Source organism: Aythya fuligula, chromosome 9 (assembly GCF_009819795.1).
Source record: "Aythya fuligula isolate bAytFul2 chromosome 9, bAytFul2.pri, whole genome shotgun sequence".
In the NCBI taxonomy this organism is placed as follows: Eukaryota; Metazoa; Chordata; class Aves; order Anseriformes; family Anatidae; genus Aythya; species Aythya fuligula.
In genome coordinates this window covers 2,644,771-2,662,597 of record NC_045567.1, presented here as the reverse complement: position 1 = coordinate 2,662,597, position 17,827 = coordinate 2,644,771, and the positions used below count along the sequence as shown (strand labels likewise).

The following is a 17,827-nucleotide window of genomic DNA, read 5'->3' as shown; positions in this document are numbered from 1 at the left end:
TATAAAATTTGGATGATTTCGATTCCATGTTTTATTGGGGGGAGGGGAGGTGGTATTTCCAGTAGAGATATAAGGACACAAGAGTTAAGGCCTAATCCAGAACACAACTCTGGTTGCTTGCATTTAAGATAATAACTTAAGTGACGATGGTGCAGACAGAAGCTACTCAGCAATTAGGAGCCTCTTTCCTCAGAGAGGGGACCAAAAATGCTTGGCTTGGCTCTTTGGGCAGAATCTGAAGTCAACGGGGACTGATGATCATCTTCAAAGAAGGGAACACAGTGGGGAAGTAACTGTTTAAGCTAAAGCATGGTATTGCCATAAAGCAATGTGTGTGTCTGCAGCGTTTGGATTCTGGAAGAGCACTCTGAATGTTGGGAACTGTTTTTAGCTGTAATCGATTAGAAGCACCAATTTCATGAAGGGCTGTGTGGTGTCCTGCATGTGTTGCTGCAGCAGCCTAGACTCACTGCCCAGGAGTTCCCTGTGCTCCTGCGCTGGCAGTCATCGCGCCCCGTTAGAGACTTCCTGTTCTGTTCGTTTTTATACGTGGTGCACCTAGTCAAAAGATGACTTTTCCCATTCTCTGTCAGACCAGACGTCTAGGAAAAAATAAACAGTAGTCATAGATGAACCTTTGAAAGTACATTGGTCAACTTAAAAGCAGCTAAAAAAAGTGAAAAATGAAGAGCAGATTAATAAGATTATATCTATCCCATCAGCTTCCTGTAACCAAAGCATTAATGGAGGAAACAGTGAAGAAGAGTAGCTCAGCCAGGTGATGCCTTTGCCATACAACCTAATGCCGTATCCCTTTGGGCTGGGAGCCTCTCAGACATAGTAACCTATGCGGGGTCAAGCCTGAGATGAGACCTCAAGGGAAAGTGCAGGTGCTGCAGGAAGCGGTGCTGATGAGTCAGCGCGTCATCGTCTTCCTGTCGGCTCTCTTTCCATGTAAACCTGGATATCAAAATTTTGGGGTGCATAGTGGGGCTTACAAGTCGAAAGTGAGTAACAAAATGCATGCTAACTGAATGGGGGAGTAAACTTTAGGCATCCATTAAACCTGTGAAGCTTTTGTGTAATATTTTGTTGTTTTTTCCCCTCAGTACTTAGGCTTCTTTTTTATTTATTTACAGATGATGCCAAACAGTTAGTTCCCAACAAAATGAGAGACTTCTTCTGTACCATAAACCTGGACCAAGAAGAAGTTTTTCGTACGCAGGTAGTTGAAAAATCTTCAAGGTAAGCTTAATTTTTACATGGAAATGGTAATCAAGACCTTCTTGTTAGTGTAGGTCAGAGGTTGAACTCGATGATCTTGAGATCTCTTCCAAACTAGACGATTCTATGATTCTTGGTCCAGAATAAAAGCAAGATGCATGTCCATGTCCATGTGGTCCTTGTACGTCTTTAAAATGAGAGCTGACTTGTAGCCACTAATTGGAAGCATTGCAGCAATGTGTAAATCTTGAGAGCAGTTGGGAAGAAAACAAAGTGGAGGCTTGTGAGTAGTACAGGACTTACACGAAACATGCTAAAACATATTTTGCTGTTACTGTATTTTGTTTCATTGGGCAGCATAACATTATTTTTCTTGCCAGGTTATTTTCAAGGGAAAGAGATCTGCTTGATCTCTTACTTTCCCTGTCATTTTGTACTTTTGACAAGTAGTCAGTATGTATTGCTGGAATTCTGCTTTCAGTGTCTGCCTTGTAAAACCTGTTTCTAGAATGGATGAACTTGAACTTTTAATTTATTAAAGTTTTGTTTGCTGTGGGATGTGCCCCTGAATAGGCCTTATTCTCTCTTGAAATTCTTGTTATTGGAACTGTAGCTTGTACTCAGGCAGAATGGCTTGCTTTGCCTCCCTGAGCTGTAGATTCTGCTATTGTTTTAGAGCTTTAAAAACAATCCAAAAAGTCGTGATAAAATGGCGGAAGTAGTCTTGAAACTTAGGTTTGCTGATGACCCATACTGGAGGATTTTTGCAGCTGCATTGCTCAGCAGATCCGAGTGACAGTTTAGTTTATTTTGAGGAGACATTAAACCTTCTTCTTAAAATTAAGAAAGTCTGCTAAAACTGTTGTGTTTTTTTTTTTTTTTTTTTCCCCAATTCTTGTGATTTCCAGTGGTTTTATGGTAGTGTTTGTTTTGAGCCATCGTGCTAGGTGTTTCTAGGTCAGGATCATCAGACATACAGGAAAGTTAAGTGGGGAGTTTTACTTTTTCAGAACACCACTTTAAAGCCTCCTTATGCCTCTTCATGAATAGTAAACAGTACGTACATGCAACCAGTTAAATTACAAAAATTGACTCAGTGGTTACAGATGAGGAGGATGAACAAAATATTTGGTCCTGATTGCAGTTGATTAATTTAACTGGAAGTGCAAATTGATGTCCTAAATGAAGTCAGTTTTTTAAACTCTGCTGTCAGATTTTTGACATGTTAATAATCAAGATCATAGAAGTTTAATGTTAGGCTTGGAAACAACACCTGTAGCATTTAATGTTTATACAGACTTTTTTTCTCTAATATCCCTTTTTAAGAGTTAAGTGGATACACTTAAATCACATGAAGAAAGAATTTCTGACTATGCAGTAAAACTGACTATGCAGTAAAACATTGGCAAAATAAATCATCTTAGATTAACCTAATTTTTAATAGTACTGAAGTTGAACTGAAACTTAATTGAGAATATTGCCACTAGTTCTTTATAGAGGAAGAACAAAAATTTCACTATAAGAAAATAACAGTTTTGGTGTGTCTTAAACAACCAGAGAAGTTTTCATGATTTTCATGTGATATGAAATTTATATACATATTTTGAGAGTGTTTTGTTAGGAGCCAGTGTTCTCTGCCTGGAGGTGCATTTTTGTCTTCCCTGGCTACATAGGGAATTCTTTGATTCTCTGAATTACATCTGCATGAAGTTAGATCCACAGCATGAGTAAGGTTTCCTACAAACTGATGAAATGTAATAAAATAAATCATCCTGTAGTAACAGCAACAAGAATTGGCTGCTTACTCTTCTATTAGTAGTGCGTATGTGGTTATAAAGGCTGGTGCTTGTTGCAGAAACTTAATTATACCATCTCGTTGCTTATTACTGTGTTGACCTAGAGCGCTGTACTAACCTAGAGGTACTGGAATGGAAGAAAAAAGCTTTGATATCTAAAAACCTGCAAACTTTATAACTGCTTTTCAGTAAGGTGTAGTACATTTTCAGTAAGGTGTAATTTTAGTCATAACAGCAACAATTGTTTGTTTTGTATTATTTACTGTCTTTTAGACAAGTAGTTCGCAGTCTGTTTTTGTCACTGTTTTCTGGGTTGCAGATTTTATACAAGGTATAATCCAGATTGTATTCTACAGATATATGCTAGTTATACATCTGTGGAAGTAATTATCAATAGAATTAAAATGACCTTTGGTTCCAGTTATTGAAAACCAATGAAGAAATGTGTGTTGTTTTTTTTTTTTTGTTTTGTTTTTTTTTAAAAAGTGAAAATATGTTTGGGCTTCCATCAGCACTGTGATGATTGTTAGAAGTGCAGATGTGAAGCCAATGACTTTTCAGAGCTAAAAATACAAGGATTAATACTGAACTGAAAGAAGAATATCCTGTCTAACGACTCAAAAATGTCTCCTGACGGTATAAGAGATTTGTGGGTTTTGAAGAAATTGATTTTTTTTTTTTTTTGTTCCCCTTGAAAGTTTAAAGAAGTTTGAACCTCCTCAAATATCCATGGTCAAATATAAAGAAATATGGAGGGAGAGGTTGTGGTATGTGTTGCATTTTTTGTTTAAACTATTTTATATTAAACTTTGTGCAAATGCAAAGTTAATGCAAGAATTTAATATCTGGATACGACTGTGTCTTTTATCAAAAGACAGATGTAGGTGTATTGGTCAGTTTTCATCAGTGAATTACTGGTTTAATATGACAAGGAAGGGAAGAGCATATGAGTAATATTATACGTTTGTTTAATCTCCTGTATTACAGTAATCCAAAAGGCCATCCAGTTCTTCCTGTATGACAGTCTGGTCTTCCTTTGAATTAGCATTATCTACTAATTTTGTATCTGTCACAGTCTTTAAAGTTCTTGCATCAAAGTCACAAATGAAAGTACTAAACTGACTGAATCCCTGAGGAACAGGTAGAGTAAGTTCTCTGTTTTAATTATTCCTCATTGGTATAACCTATTGTACCCCTTCAGCCAGTTCATATACACCTCAGAATTTCTTTACTAATCCTTTGTATTCTAAACCTTAAATTTGCTCTGTATCTCTTGCTTTGCTAAAGAATAGTTAACAACTGATTGATACAGCAGGGGTGGTATTCTAGGTAAGGAAAAATGTTCCAACGTGATTTTAAAAAAAAAAAAAAAAAAAAAAAAAAAGATTTACATTCTGTTCATACTGTTGACTTGCTCTTTCTTGCAAATCTGAGAATTCACGTTGAGGTCAAAATAATGATTGGTAGTAACTGGTCTTTTTTTTTTTTTTTTTTTTGATATATTTGTGAAGTTCATTCTTCTTAGCCTTAGGATATGGCTGGTAAATAGGTTTTTGGAAGTCAGTACTAATAGTCTCCATCCCACAATAATGAATCATTATCTGATTGTAATTGCACACATACAGTTGTGTAGATATGGTAAGAATAAGCATTTAACTTAGTGATATGCGGTTGTTGAATTGTACACCATGCCAGCTTGTTCACGCTTTCCACTGTAATATCTTTGTTTTTACTGCTGCAACTATTACTCGTGTAATAGTCAGTGAGCCACATCATAGAATTGACCTAAATTGGAAGTAAGACTTTTTTATCTTCTGGTGAGTTACTGTGTCGATACAATTAAAATGAGCAATGAAGGTAATAAGGAAGTTGAGGCTGCTTAAGGCTGCACTGTTGCTAAATAAAGGTAATGCTCAATAATTTATACCTTTACTGGTGCTGCCTACAAGAAGAACCCAGCTCTCACAAGTTGAATTTCTTGGGTTTGAAATGAGAAGGGGAAGACAAGTGAGGAGCTGAAAAACTATTGAGTTTTCAGCTGAGAATTTTTAAGTTATATCTCAGTGTAATGCAAAGTCCAGTAATGATTTGTATGCTTTAAAGCCTATGGTAAAAGTTATGTGTTCGAACAAAGCAAATGTTTTCACTTGTGAAATGTGTTATAATGAATTCCTGGAGTTGAAGCTATTGATTCTAAGAATAGGTTCAAGGAACTTGGAGCACTAGATTTTTGTGCTTGTGTTTTCATCCACTTTTTGTATTGGTTGCCAGCTTATTTCTTTATTTTGAATTTCTTTAATGAGATACTGGTCCTTGAGCATTTGGTGTCTTTTCTCTAATTATTTTGGAGGGAAGAAGGTAGCTGTGATTTGACCTGGTATTTTTCTGCATAGGAACTACCATGAATGAATGGTTCCAAACACAGGCTTATTTGTACTGGTTTAATAAACAGGTATTGTAACAATACAGTGTCAGCAAGATACTTTACTAGAAAATGACAACAAAAACTTAATTTCTGAGGTTGATCTAATTGTCATTGCTATAGTTTTCTGTAGAAAGAAGGCAGAGGCTAAAATTTGTTTCATGAAGCTGTGTTCCTTTCCCTTGTGGTGATAATACAGCGTTGTAAATGAAAATATTTTAAGTCTGTGTGAATCCAGTAGTTTTGAAATATTTTTTTTGTGAATGCATTTAATTTTCAGATTTCACAACTTGCAGTGACAAAAACATTGTGGTTTTGTTCACTATTTTGAAGTTCAAGCTTCTGAATGCTGACTATCATTGGATCGATAAGTTTACCTTAAGTTAACGGAAGCATGCATACCTCAAGTGTGAAGATACCAAGTATATTGTGTGAAATGTCTGTAATACGAAGGAACTCAGTCTTTTTAGAATGCTCCGCTAATACTTCTAGCTGTTAATTGGTACAGCATGCATGGCAGTTACTTAAGGTAAACTCAAAATGTTATATTAGACGTCACTGGGTGGAGAAATGCAGTGATCATTTCAGCATGCAGGAGAATGTGAGGATTTGAGATGAACATTTCTTTCACTGTTCTCTTACGCTTAGGGCTTCTTTTTACAGGTCTGAATCTCTGAGTATTAAATCTGATGCAGATGTTAGAGCTAAACATGCTGGCAGTTAGTGAAGTAGTTCATATGTTGTGTTTTACTGTTTTATTTAACCGCATACAGAATGAGAAAAAAAAATTGTCTCAGGAAATCATTTAATTAAGGATGGTGGGTAGAGAACCAACTAGAATGACTTTGAGACAGGAAGTGAAATTGCGGAAAAGACACCACTGTCTATGTGTGTACTCTAACTTTTATATATAAAAAAAAATGAGCATACAAAAAGCACTCTTACAGAGTTTTAACCTGTAGTCTTAGTGTATGTTTTGCAATGAAATGACTGTGGGTAGCTTTGACAGATGAGCATGGTGGTAAAGGCCAAGTTCTGTGATTGCAATATAAATACAGCACTTCAGCGTCTACTGTAAAAATTATATAAAGTGCATTTTCCATTTTAACTTTCAGTTTTTCTTTTCAGCCCTTATTTCGGGGAAGAGTTTTACTTTGAGATTCCGAGAACATTCCAGTGGTTGTCCTTCTACATTTATGATAAGAGTGTTTTACAAAAAGACCTGCGTATAGGTAAGTTCTGGGATACTGTCTACATTTTTGCATAATGTTTGGTTGTTTTCAATATCAGTAGTTTCATGGATACAATTATTAAACTGATGTGTAAGTGCATACTGTGCTTAAGTATCTCAAGTTCGAAAAGCAGGATTTTGTTTCTATGTTTTATTATACTAAAATATGTTTATTTTTTGGGCTAATGGGATTCTTTATAGTCTTACTATATTTTCTGAATTTTTCTGTTTTTTTTTTTTTTTTCCTCCAACTCTGTTCTAGTGGAATATTTGAGCAGTTGTCAATATTTGTAGATGAGAAGATGAGAATGAACTGGTTTTGCAATCGTTGAATACTTGTTAAAACTATACACATCAACTTTTTTTCTCTGCCAGGACAACATGTAAACCTAGTGACTTAAAAGTTGCCGCAAAATCCTTTACATAGTGTAAAAGAAAAATTACAGGAGGTGGATTATTTTGACTGTCTAATGGCTCTAGTGCAGCTGCTATTTGGATATAGTTGCTATAAAGCTCTTAAGAGTCTACTGTGGATGTAGGCTTCATGTTACTTGAATTGAGGAAGGAAGTCATTTGCACCAGGATGCCAGGTAATTTGGTATAACAGCTTTCCAAATAGCAATCAGAAGAGCAGAAGGTGTCTACCTTCAATTTCCTATTTAAACATTCTTCAACACCATTACTGTTCACTCAGATCTGTATTGTGTTATTTCCAGCCACAAGTGTGTTCTTTATTTCACTTAATCTTGTTATTAGTAATATCCAAGATAACACATCCTAAGGAGCTGAATTGGTTCTATGTAAACTCATTCACTATTCTACTGCATCTGCTTCAGTTTGCTTCATGTTCCTTGCTTCCATGAGCTTTTCATATAGCATCACCAGCTTAAATAAATAAATAAATAAATAAAAGTCAGTCCTATTGAGATGAAAGTGGTATTTATGTTTTTCTCTTCCTGTCTCCTTCCCCAGGAAAGGTGGCAATTAAAAAAGAAGACTTATGTAACTATACAGGGAAAGAGAACTGGTTTATGCTTCAACCTGTTGATTCTAATTCAGAGGTTCAGGTAATTATTAAATTGCACATCTATATTTTTTCAAAAATTAAATATAGATAAGTATATGTAATGGTAGAAGATTTTATTCAGCTGTGACAGACGGGCTAGCATCTGTGTAATTCTTATGAGTCAGTTTTGTCTTTCAGCTTGATTAAAAAGTAATGCATATTCGATATTTCTAAGTTGGCTGTATTGTTATTCATGATACTCTTAAAAACTGGTAAAAGCAGCAGCTGTTTGGGAAATGTCTAACAGTATTTTGATGCCAAAAATGTTCGGTGCAAGAAGAGCCATGCGCTTGAGAAAGGTGAATGATTTAGGAAACTGTGGAGTCATTTTTTTTAATTCAGTTTTGTGTTACAAGCTGAAATGATTATGTAACATGAAATGGTAACATCTCCAAAATGGGAGTTACTTGTTGTGCTGTGCTCATACATTTATTTTATTTTGAAATACTTCCCACATAACAACTTTCCACAATACTTTCTTGCAACAAGTAAGTTGTACTTCAGAGCTGAATTTTGTCTGTGTTTCAAGTATTCAGACAGGATTATACTAGTGATACTTTAAAATTAGGTGACTCTAGAAGTTGTAGCTACTCTGTGTTTGGTTGAAGAAGAAAACAGAACAGTATTCTTGAGAATCTATTAGCCATGTTGCTAAGATAGCTACTGCAGTCTTTTTTTTTTTCTTTTCTTTCGGATTTACCTAAACCTTGGATATCGTTTCTGGAATTCTCAAGAATTAAACTTGCTGACTCCTACAAAGTAAAAATAAAGTAGGGGTGGAGGAGATGGAGGATTTACAGATCAGTCATTCCATAATACCACCTTACTTGTAATAAACTTAGGACTTCTAGGATCACAAAGCAGTGTTATCACAGAAGGTGTAGACCCATCTTCCAGTGTGGTACCATAGCTCTGTACTAACACTGGTAATCTGAAGTGGAGGTGATTAAAAGTTCAGCAAAGTAAAAGTACTATATGCTTGAGTTCAAACATGGTCTTGGTTTATAAAATAAACTCAACTATCCATTTGTTTGTTTTAACTTATTTTTGCACAAGTTTTTTTTTTTCCACTCTGTTTTGCTGTCTTTTCCTTCCCAAAGCAGAGATCACAGATACTGCTAAATGAGTTGATATTGCTGTCAGCTGCCTTACTGTTGTTTTAATCAACCTTATCAAGATGATTTTTTGCTATGCTGTACAGCTTTTGCTGATGCATGAAAGTATGCCACTTAAGCTGCCTTGCTGAACAACCTGAACTAAATAACGTGGTCCAGTTGTATTAAACTGACAAATAAACAACTGTATATTGTCACAGAATGATTTGGGTTGAAAGGGACCTTAAAGGTCATCCAGTTTCCAACCCCTTGCCATGGACAGGAATGCCTCCCACCAGCCCAGGTTGCTCAAAGCCCCATCCAGCCTGGCTTTAAGCACAGGGACAGGTCATCCACAGCTTCTCCGGGTAATCTGTGGTAACTGTTCTAGTAGATATAACTGCATCTGGTGTAGTTATACTGGTGTAAAAATGTTGTAGACCAGATATTACAGATATAGTAATATAAAGAGACAGATACAAAGAGGGAGCTCTTTATAGCAAAGTTAACCTCAAGCTAAAATTTGTTCTTTTAACAAAGTTGTACATTATTTCTTCACTTTGTATGTGGGGAGGGAGGCAGCCTTTCCATGGCCATTGAAAGTGTATTAAAAATGACTTCTCTTTAATTTTTAGTAAGCATCTGTTGTTTTATGTTCTTAGCTTTTTTTTTTTTGTCTTTGGTGGTTTTGCTGCTGGTAACAATAATATGAATGGATATTAATTTTGTTAAAACTTCCTGTTTTGTCCATTAGTTTGCGTATAAAAAGTATATGTGAATGAGGGAATGCTAAGCAAATCAAGTATTTGAAAAGCTGTGTGGAGCAGCATGTGTTTAGCTGCAGCTGGTGCAAACTTCTTAGCAAAACCCAAATAATGCTTTAAATTTTCTAAAATGCATGTTTGCCTTGTTTTGTTTTGTTGGTCTTCATATAGCTGGTTTGAAATGAGGTCATATTGTTAAACATGCCCTCAATCTGTTCCATTACTTGTAATGAGAGTGAAAAATCTTGTAAAGATTTGATCTATGTTTGTAAAATATGTAAGGTCAAAATCTTTCACACACTTCTAAGGTTTTTGAAGATAACTTTGTTTGCTGTTTTCTTTCTTAACATTGATAGGTTTTACAATTACTGTACTACTGTACTTTCAGTAGACTCCCCTGGCCTTCCTGTAGAATGCATAGGTTTGTTTGGAAAAATGGAGATTGAGCTTCAGTCCAGCATGTGGATTCATAATGGCTCAGATCTGTAAACTTAGGAAAGAAGGAATGTCGAGGTAGAGTAAACCTCGGGATGATCCGAGTGGAATAGATTTTTTTAGGACTACAGAGCTGTGGGCCAGTGTACAATGCTCAGAGTGGAAGGCCACAAGATGTGGCGCATTGCAGAAACAGGGCATATGTTTGCTCTGACTTAAAATGAGAAAGCTGGAAAGAAGCCAACTGGAAGCTGACAGAACCTGTATCTGGTAGGTAGAGAGGTTTGTGTAGTAGGTTCACAGAATTAACTATTGCCTATCATGCTAAATGTGGGACTGGCACATAATTTGTGGAGTATTTCAGAGCACTTTTACTTGGCGTGTGTTGTGAGGACTTCAGTTTACTAAAGATGATCTGAGTGGATAACCTGGGCTGTGTTAGTGAACTTTTGTTCAGCTTTTTTTTTTTTTTTTTTTTCTCCTTTCATACAAAAGCTCTCTAGCTTCTGGCATAGAAAATTTCTTTTGAGATGTTAGTGTAATTTGCATGACATAAAGATGATTTTCGTATTCCTACAAATTCAGCAATTCATTTGTGATGTTTTTCCTTTTCCATAGAGTTAGGGGAAGTGGAAAGAGTAGGACAGAGTTCAAGAGAAATACTGCAATCTAGAGTTTCTGATATTGAGTGAGGAATTGGAGAATAACTCCTAGCATTTCTAACATTACTAACTTGGAATGTGAGTTACTGAGAATGTGTGGGTTAAATATAGTTGTAGCCTACCTTTTAGACAATAAAAGCATGCATTTCCATCCCTTAAATTTAAAGGAGAGAAGTTTTTATGAAGGAAAAACAACACTGTCAAAAAACATTTTGTGGTACACTTAAAACAGTAGTGTGATCCCGTATGTGAAATGTGGGCATAGCGCGTGACTGTCTTTTGACATATGTATTTAAAGTACATTTGCCAGCCCAGTTTCCACTTAAGAGCTTTAGAAAACTTTAATTTAGTATAGATACTTGTAATATTTTGTAATGTGGAAATGATCTAAATATTAAAAAGAAAAAAACAACTGTGCAAATCAAGTGTTTTTGTGGTTCTGAATTTTAGAAACAACTAACAGCTCTATCTTCCTCTAGGCAGTATCAGGAAAGGTAAGTGTCAATCTATTTGTAAAATTAAAATGGAACCACTTTGCCTTTATACAACACAGAGATTGACAGGTGAAAAGCCCATTTCATGCCTTTTTGTGTGCTTCTTATTGTATAAGAATCGATCATTTGTCTGCATTTCAGTCTAAAACAAATCTGTATAACCCCACTTAAAACCCAGTTGCATACTATGTTGAAAGCTCTGATATAAATCTGCAGATCAGCTAATTTAGCAAACCATCATGCTGCTCTCTGTAGACAAAACAAAAATGTACTTGATATTCTACATACTCGTCAGGGAAGTAATCACATAGATACAGCCATTTTACTGTAGCTGTTGTGGTGCTGACTTTTGAAGCAACTACAGTTACAAATAATGTTTCCAAGAGTAGAAAACTTTCTATTATATTTCTACTTTGTGCAAAACACTTGATTTGTGAGTTGTTTTTGTTCTTGTGTTTTGGCCTTTGGCTTTTTTTGTTTGTTTTTAAAGAAGAGCACAGTAGACACTTAAGGCATTCACGAGGTCTGTGCACTAGTAGTCAGGCTAGTTGTTACCATAAATACTAACAAGGTTGCCTTTTTGCTTGTCATTCAAAAACTTTGCTGTGTAAGGCTGTTGGTGAGCTTCTCAGTATACTGTTTTTATCCGATAAATCTATTTTTGTAATTGAGGTCTCTGCTTGACAAATATTTTCTTAATGTACCTGTGTTCCAACGCATGTAGTAAGTTTTCAAAACACTTGGCAGGAATCCCAAAATAGTTACGTTTAAGACTTCCTTTTAAAAGAAACTTCACTTCTCCTCCCATGTGACGTACAGAGAGAAATACAGCCTTTGCCCCAGGGGATTTACAATAATAACACTTCAGTTTTATGTCAAAACATACGTGCTTTAGAAATGTGTGCAAGGTCAGCTAGGGGTTTTATTTCCATTTTAGTATTGTAGCAGCAAAACTGTAATTAAAATTATAGCTTGCTTCCTTCAAAATACTTCAAAACTATCTTTCAGATCACTTCTCTGACTCTTGCCAAATTCATTGTTCTGTTGAACAGGAATCGTGATCATGGACAGACCACAGTCTTCTGATGTTAGCAAGTGGTTGAATCCCAGGTGTACTAAGGAGATCATGGTACACAGGAAAGACTGTATCATGGTCTTACCTCATGGATGTGAAAGCCAGCACAAACACTCAAGCAGTAAAAGGAGTAGCAATATTGTCAAGGCAGCAGATGTTTGGAGCAAGGTTTATAGTACCAAATTTTGATCGTACTAAGAAAGGTGTATATTAATCCATATTGTGCCATTATTTGTGTTTTTTGTTTTTTGTTTTTTGTTTTTTTTAATACATCTTCGTAACTGCCAAACATCACCTGACATCTCATCTCAGAAGAAGAAAAGGAGAAAACCAGCTTAAAGCTGCGCTGGAATTTGCTAGGATTTCTAGAGGATAGCCTGACTGGACTGTATTTCACAGATGTATACTAAAGATTACTGGCTGTGGCTAACATATTACTATTGGTAATTACTATTACCAGCTACTGGTCTACTTTTCTAAATATACCTGGCTGCTTGATTCTAAGGTCACTTTAGAACTTTTACCCGAAATGCTTTTAAATCTACCCTTCGTTAGTTCAGGGGTTCATCCCGTGCGTGGGGCAAAAAAGCTGAGAGGGACTTCTGCTCTTGGTACTTCCTCATGTGGGAAGAAATGTTTTTGTTTTTTTTGTATGTTAGATCTGTGGAGGCTTGACGCAATTTGTGTTCTGTCTGCTGTTGAGGATGGTAATGCATCTATTAATCATTGTATCTCTGAGTTCAAACATAGTCACAGGATATATGCTTTAGAATAGCTAAGTGTTTTGTTTTAAGTGATTTTTAACTATAAACCATGTTATTGTTCTAATTACTATTAAAATAAAGTCTTTTAAAACTATTGGTGTTTTTCTTCTCTTTTTTTTTTTTTCAGGGAAAAGTTCACCTTGAATTAAAACTGAACGAGCTGATAACAGATAATGGATCTGTGTGCCAGCAACTAGTAGTACAGTAAGAAAATACATTAATCCTTAAATATTGAGTTGTCTCTTAAAGCATAATGTGATTTGTCCCTTCCAGTACTGAATGTCTGCATGTCCTGGTACCAGTAATGTCTTTCTTTTTTATGTGGCTTTTTTCTTGGAGCCTACCTTGTTGGGGGGAAAAGTAGTAGTATTTTGTTTTGGTATGTGAAAATCTACCTCTAGATTTGCTTCAGAATGACTTTCTCATGGTTAACCATGGTAAGCAGTATTTATAAAAAAACAAAGTGACGGAGTTGCCTTTTTGGGGAAGCACAACATTGCCACATTTCAGTAAAATGTATTAGCAACAACTCAGACTTCTCACTATCAAACTTAATTTTGGACATAAAGTGTAAAGACATTACAGCATGCTAAAGAACATCATAGAAATAACATTTTTTTTGGTGTATGTGATTTCAAAATTGGTAGAGAATACCAGGCAACTGTTACCAATATTAAAGAAAAAGCACAAAATGACATATACTAGAAAACACTAACTAATCTGCAGTTTCACTGTTACTTTTAGAGCTGTGTTTAATAACTTCTGGAGTCTGAATGTAAAGGTTACAGACCTTTTTTCACAGAAAACTAAAATTCCACATGTAGTGATCATTCCATTTCTTGTTATTTGTCATTAAACAATACATTTAATGCTAGAAATTTGTAAGAAGCCAATACAAATGCAGCTATACAATGTTTTGATGCTCAAAAAGTATTTCTGATAAGGATATACTTTAAGATACTGGTCTCTCAAGAAACTAGTCCTCATTTTGGAAGAAGTCTGACAGCCTTCTGTGTTGCTTCTGGCAAGCTGGTTCCTGTAGTTGAAAAGTCTGGTGGAAACCAGGGACTGGCAGACACTGGGATCACCAGCATTTTTTTTCAGCTCTTCTTTGTGTTTTCAGCATAGGGAAGGTTCAAGGGAACAAGCTAGAATTTCAAAAAGCAGTTCTGCATTCTGTTAGTGCTTTAGAAAGAAACAAGACTTTTCTGCACTTGTCTCCTAACAGGCTGTGGGATAGGCCCTGTGAAGACAAGGTACAGACAAGGGGGTTATAAAAACTATGGGATGGTTAAGATGAAAAAACTCAGAAGGTGGTCAGATTCTTTCTGATCTTGTTTTTCAGCATCGTTCATTAACTTATCTAATTATTCAGAGAGTGAGTTTAATTTATGTTGTTAAAGCTTCTCTGTCTGAGAATTCAGCATTAAAGAATGGTTGTATTGCGAAACTGCGAGGGGGAGGAAGTGGTGTGTGGTCTTCCGTTTGTCTCCGCGGCTTTGCACTCAGATCCGTTCTGGGGGCTGGGCAGACCATTGCACTGTCAAGTTTGCTAATGGCATTTTCATTATAAAGTTTAAGCCGTCTTCTTTCTGAATTACCGTCTAGGCTGAGATGAGTAATTTAGTTGGAGCAAGACCTAGCAAAATAATCCTTCACTCTTCTGTTACTTAGCATGAAAAGGGAAGCTAGTTAGGTAATGCAGCTCAGGCAGAGAAACTGGTAATGTTTAACAGCTATTGTAGGCTGATAGTTCAGTTAAGATGTGGAAACTTGTTGTATGTAGATGTTTAGTTTTAACTTAAAGATAATTCTGAATGGTCTTTTACTTGTGTGGTAGGTGGCAGCTTGGAGTATCAAGATGTCTTGCTGCTTGTATTTTCGTATCCCTCCCGCTGCACAAGGCAGGACTAGAACAGCTTTCTCTTCATGGACCATTCACCACCAAAAAGCTAGCTGGAGTTTTATAAGCTGTTTTATTCCCAACTTAGCTTTGTTGTAGATGTCAGATTTGTTATTTAATTTTTGTATACCCATGCACTCTAAGTTAAACTAATTATTTTTTCATTTTGATTTTTGGTATGATGAAGAAAAGTTGTTTTAGAAAGTTACTCTTTTAGATTGCAGTTTTGAGTAGGAAGTGGGTTACTCACCATGCCCTCTCTTAGAATCCCTTTATGACGGAGATAAATGATCAAAAGGAAGCCAGGGCACTCTTGTGGTTGCTGTACTCACCCACTCACTGGCATATGGGAGAAGATTGTGCGTTAGACACTGCAGTGTTACATCAGCACTTTTGTTTGCATCTGAGATTATGAAATGAACAGGAGTTCCTGCAGCTAAAAAAAAATAAATAAATTAGTATTTTGATAGTCTTAAGACAGCTTGCTTTATTTGAAATATATTGTACAGAAATATATTCTGGATGTACATATGAGAGAATTAAAAATAAATCTCTTGCTGGATGTAGTTTTACGGGAATGGATGTGAAAGCATTTTTAAGATGCTTGGTCTTAAAGAACTGGGAAGAACTTATAGAAAACAAAGGAGATTCTTTATTAGAACACATTAGCTTTTTAAAGGTCTGTTTATTTTCTGAATTTCAGAGGGTAAATAATTATACGTATATTTCATCAGGCACCAGGCCCTGAGAAGTTATTGTATTAGTAAGTCCTTTAACAAAGCTGAAAAATAGCAAGTAGCAGAGCTATGAGTTTGAATAAAAAAGAGGAGTCAGATAGATAGATAGATAGACATAGATATAATTCTGTTCCTACCTCTTGTTGCTCTGTCTAAATCTCTGAGCAAGTTATTGGCCAAAGGAAAATAAAAAACAAATAGCAGAAACAGTAATTCTTAAAGTATGGGCTATACTACGTGCTTTTTAGAGCCATGTTCTACTGCACTGAGAGGCTATTCATTTGGACATGTAATAAGATGGGGGAGCTTTAAACATTCACCAGTTATATATTTTTTTTGTTGAATAAGAGCATTCTAACTACTTGTGCTGGCTTCTTGCATAGGAAAATTTCTAATAGACTTCCACCATGTATTCCCTGGGAGTACAGAAGTTCTACAAAGATGAAAAATAGTTCAGCTCATGTTAAGATCATGTTAAGCACACAGACAGTAGCAAGTAATTAAAGGGCTGTGGTTCTGATCATTATCTGGAGTTCCATTGGTCACCCTTTTGTGGCTGAACCAAAGTGATTGGGTTAGACCTGACTAGAAGATGGATTCTTATTATTTTTGTTCTGTAGACATGTTTGTAGAAGCTTTTTTTATTTTTTTTATTTTTTTTGCTGGTCTTCTGAATGGGTTACATGATGATTTAAAAATGGAATGTGATTCCAGCAGGAAGCATTTTTTAAAAGCTAAAAGTATTGACAACTGATGAAGGTGTTAGCCTCTTACAACTAAGGTAGGAAGGAGGAAGGCTTAATTTTTCATGCTAGTATGTATACTAAAGCCTTTTCTGAACAAGAAGCTGTTGGGAAAGCAATGTGTCTTTAGAAAGGTAAGTGATACTACATATAGGGAAGGGATGGTCAGTTGTTGTACCAGGAATATCTCATTCTTTTTGTCTTCTACCTCCCCCACCTTCTAGTTTTTTGTGTGATTTTTATCCTTGGTAGGATCTTCCTTGATGTTATATAAGGGAAGAATGCTTGGGGAAGGATAAGTATTAATATCTTAGACTACAGTTTGCAGTATCAGCAAAGCTGTGGATAAGTCAACCAAAAAAAAATAATCCTTAAAAACTGGAAGTTCGCAGCCTTTGTTCAAGTAGACACAGCGATCTTATACAAGATACACAAGTGACTAATCTGGTCTTACTTGGTATCAGGGAGGAAAAACAAATGATGGCCAATTCTCTGAAGGTGGGAGTTTCAGAAGCCATCTAGGGCTTGTTAAAGTGTTCTAAAAACACGATGTTGACATGCATTCTTACCTGGATAAAGTCAAATTAAGACTTGAAATTGTCCCACATCAATGAAGTTGGCATATTGAAATAAAGGATAAAGTTCTCCTCATCTGGTGAAAGGCTGTTTTAGGGACTACTAAGTGTGGGCTAAAACCTAAATTTACACATTTTTGTGTTGATTGGAAACTTGCTGTTAAATGTCACGCGAATACACCCACAGACCATTTCTGAATTAAAATTTTGTTTTGTCTCTGGCTGTAGTTGTTTCCTTTTCTAATGTGTGAATGAGGAGGGGAAAAAGATAACGCAATAGATTACCTGCTGACTCAATGCGGGCTCTTTTTTCAAAACCACAATGGCATGTATAGTAGCACATTTCAAAAATACATGTTTGCAGCTCTCCTTTCTGGCAGTCTTTAGAAAAACAAGTTTGTGTGACCACTGTTTGCATATTTGTGCCTGCTGCAACAGATGGTGCTTGAATGCTTTTGTGCCAAACTAAGCTCTGGGATGGTAGTGCTTTCCTTCTCTGCGTTTAGGATGACTTCAACTCTGAAAGAAACAATATCATATGCTTACTTAGTTTCTGCACTTAGAGGACTTTAGTCAATTTGAATTGCAGAGGTACAGAGTTCCTCTTGTTATTGAGGGGATTTATTGAGGGCTGTTTCTCCCTTAAGGACTTCAGTCTTAAGAGCTGAATATGTACCAATTAGTGTCTGAAAGGCTTATATTTCCTGTAGAAAACTCCTCTTCCATACCAAACTACCAAGATTTGGAGCAAGAATTCATGTTAACTGAAAGATCTCTACATGATATTGTAACTGTCAGTCTCTGTTAACTATTGCTTAGACTACATCTTGATGTAGTTTAAA

At 35.9% G+C, this 17,827-nt stretch overlaps 1 protein-coding gene across 4 annotated transcripts in view; it reads left to right on the top strand.

Moving 5' to 3' along the window:
• RASA2 (RAS p21 protein activator 2) overlaps positions 1-17,827 on the top strand; it is a 72,326-nt gene that overhangs the window by 28,397 nt on the left and 26,102 nt on the right. For all 4 annotated transcript variants that reach the window (XM_032193182.1, XM_032193184.1, XM_032193181.1 and 1 more), the window contains exons 2-5: positions 1,140-1,245; positions 6,571-6,674; positions 7,646-7,740; positions 13,155-13,231. In XM_032193182.1, coding sequence (XP_032049073.1) covers positions 1,169-1,245; positions 6,571-6,674; positions 7,646-7,740; positions 13,155-13,231 — 353 coding nt within the window. In that variant the 5' untranslated portion in view covers positions 1,140-1,168. The remainder of the gene's footprint in view (positions 1-1,139; positions 1,246-6,570; positions 6,675-7,645; positions 7,741-13,154; positions 13,232-17,827) is intronic.